This window comes from Myotis brandtii, unplaced genomic scaffold (assembly GCF_000412655.1).
Source record: "Myotis brandtii unplaced genomic scaffold, ASM41265v1 scaffold1236, whole genome shotgun sequence".
Lineage (NCBI taxonomy): Eukaryota > Metazoa > Chordata > Mammalia > Chiroptera > Vespertilionidae > Myotis > Myotis brandtii.
In genome coordinates this window covers 331,971-334,578 of record NW_005354316.1, presented here as the reverse complement: position 1 = coordinate 334,578, position 2,608 = coordinate 331,971, and the positions used below count along the sequence as shown (strand labels likewise).

The window sequence follows — 2,608 nt, the reverse complement described above, 5'->3', positions numbered from 1 at the left end:
GGGGTCCTGAGCGCCCTTCGTGGGGCTGCCCCAGGAGGGACCACGGCCAGGGGCTCCCCAGCAGCGGGAGGGATTGTCCCATCCCCAAGGCCGCTCCTCCCTGAATCTCCAGGGAAGGTCCTTCCTGCCTCGTCCCCATCCTGTCCGGGCCCTGGCCTCTCACCGTCGCTGCCCTGCCTTCAGGCGGCACCTCCCCTCCCCTCCCCTCCCTGGCCCCTGGGAGGGCACTCACCCCGGGTGCCCCAGGAGGTCCCATCTGTAGCTGAGCGGCAGGTCCCTTCCTAGGGCCTCCAGGGCCCACTCGCCCGTTTCACCAGGGGCGCAGAGGCCGGGGTGAGGACACCCCGAGGCGGCCGTGCATGCGGCACTGGGTGAGGGACTGTATGTGTCCGCAGGCTCCTGCAGCAGCTGGGGGGACTCCCACTACGTCACCTTCGACGGCACCCCCTACTCCTTCCGGGACAACTGCACGCACGTGCTCATGCGGGAGATCCGGCCCCGGCACGGGAACCTCACCATCCTCCTGGACAACCACCACTGCGGGGCCGCGGGTGCAACCTTCCCAGGGGCCACTCCCTGCCACACGTGCACCTGCCTGTCCGAGGACACCCAGGCCCCCACCGTGCAGTGTGCGGAGGACATCTGCAACGCCACCTGTCCCCTGGTGAGCCTGCCCGGGCAGACAGAGCCCTGGCGCCCCTCCCCCCACCGCAGCACCTGCAAGTCAGTGGTACCTGACCCCAGGGGGGTCCTCCAGCTCAGCCTTTGCCGCTTCCCCAAAGGGAGGGTGCAGAGCAGGAAGATGGTGGGCGACAGGGTGGGCGGGGCTGGGACAGGTTCCAGGCAGGCAGAAGAGGGGAGGGGCCGAAAGCAGGGGTGAGGCTGAGGCAGGACAGGGGGCACCCCGACCCTCAGAGCCAGGCCTAGACAAGCTTCTACCCTCCGGGCCATGGTTTCAGAGTGTGGGGGCGGCTGATGGGGCTGCCAGGCCCTTGGGGTGTGGAGGGGCAGGAGGCCTGGGGGTGCAGACGTGACCACCCTCTGGCCCCCAGGGTTTCGAGTATGTGACGGTGGCCGGGCAGTGCTGCGGGGAGTGCGTGCAGAAGGCCTGCCTCACGCCCGACGGCGGGCTGATCCAGGTAAGCGGGGTCTCAGCCCTCCACCCAGCAGCCCCTCCCTCCAGGCCTTCTGGGCCGTGAGAAAATCCCGACCCGGCTCTCCCCTGTGCGTTTCAGCCCAATGAGACCTGGATCAACAGCCTGGTGGACAACTGCACCGAGTACCACTGCCAGGCCGAGCACGGGGTTCCCATGCTGATCCTCAGGCCGTCGCCCTGCCCAGACGTGTCCAGCTGCAGGGTGTGTGCCCCCGGGGATCTGGCCAGCCTGGTGGCCTCCTGGCCTTGCCCTGGCGGCCCCGCCCACCCCCCTCCCTGGCGGCCCCGCCCACACTGTGCCCTGGAAACCCTGCCGAGGCCGCTTTCTGGAGGCCATGCCCTCCTACAGGCCCCGCCCCTAGATCCTGGCCCCCGCCCCCAGCCCTCCCTCTGTCCCCCTTTGCAGGGCATCCTCAGGAAAACCGGCTGCTGCTACTCCTGCGAGGAAGTGGGTAAGTCGGGGCGCCTCCAACCCTGCCCTCCAACTCCCTCCGACCTCTGCCCATGGGCTCCTGCCCTGACCCCTGGGAGGTAGCGGCCGGTCTGGGTCCTCGGGGACCCCCACCTCTGCCTTTCCTCCGTGCAGACTCCTGCCAGGTCCGCCTCAACAGGACGGTGCTGGAGCACCAGGGCTGCCAGGCCCCCGTCAACCTCACCTTCTGCGAGGGCTCCTGCCCAGGAGTGTCCAAGTGAGTGGCCCCACACCCCCAGCCGCCTCCGCCCACCGAGGGGAATTCCTACCTGCAAGCAAAGAGCCCGCCCCAGCACACATCACCTCCCAGGGCCCCCTGTGGCCCTGGCCTGGGCTTGCCGCCCTGAGCTGGGTCAGGAGGGCCCAGGAGGAAAGGGGGCCCAGAGGAGCCCCTCTCCACATCCGTCGGCACAAGCCTGGGGCCTCCGACCCGCAGAGCCAGGCCTGGGCACGCTGGGCAGAGACGGGCGCTGCGTCCAGACGCCTGGCACCATGTCCACCTGGGGGTGGGCGCTCTGTACATCCACTGTGGGGCGCCCAGGCCCCTCTGGACACCGCGCCTCGTCTCCAATGCCCAGCCTGTCTACCCTCCTGCCATGAGAGCAGATGAAGGGAGCAGCTCGGGGCCACTTAGAGCTGGGGGGGGGCGGGGCCTGGGAGAGGCGCCTGTGCCCGGGCCAGGCAGAGTTTAGCTTCAGGGTCTCCCAGCAGCTTCCTCCCAGGAAGGGGAAGGTCCTCGGGCAGCACATACCTCCCAGCGCTTGCTGCCTGCCCGGGATGACTGCCCACGCTGGGCCCTGCCCTGCCCGGGGTCCTGCTTCTCTCCTGGCCGGTGCCCAGAGGGGGGCACATCCATAATCCCATCTGAAGAAGAAAGAACCACCCGTGTGGGCCTCGTCTTCTCCGAGCCCACCTGGCCGCAGGCAGGGTCCTGGCCCCGCCCCACCCAGGGCCCTCAGTCACCCCCCCTCCCTCCCACC

At 69.6% G+C, this 2,608-nt stretch overlaps 1 protein-coding gene across 1 annotated transcript in view; it reads left to right on the top strand.

The window, feature by feature from the left end:
- LOC102241494 (mucin-5B) overlaps positions 1-2,135 on the top strand; it is a 43,601-nt gene extending 41,466 nt beyond the window's left edge. The window contains 5 exon segments of the mRNA XM_014533996.1: positions 396-664; positions 1,053-1,139; positions 1,236-1,358; positions 1,563-1,608; positions 1,743-2,135. Of these exon segments, the coding sequence (XP_014389482.1) occupies positions 396-664; positions 1,053-1,139; positions 1,236-1,358; positions 1,563-1,608; positions 1,743-1,849 (632 nt within the window). The 3' untranslated portion in view covers positions 1,850-2,135.
- Positions 2,136-2,608: the final 473 nt, after the last annotated feature.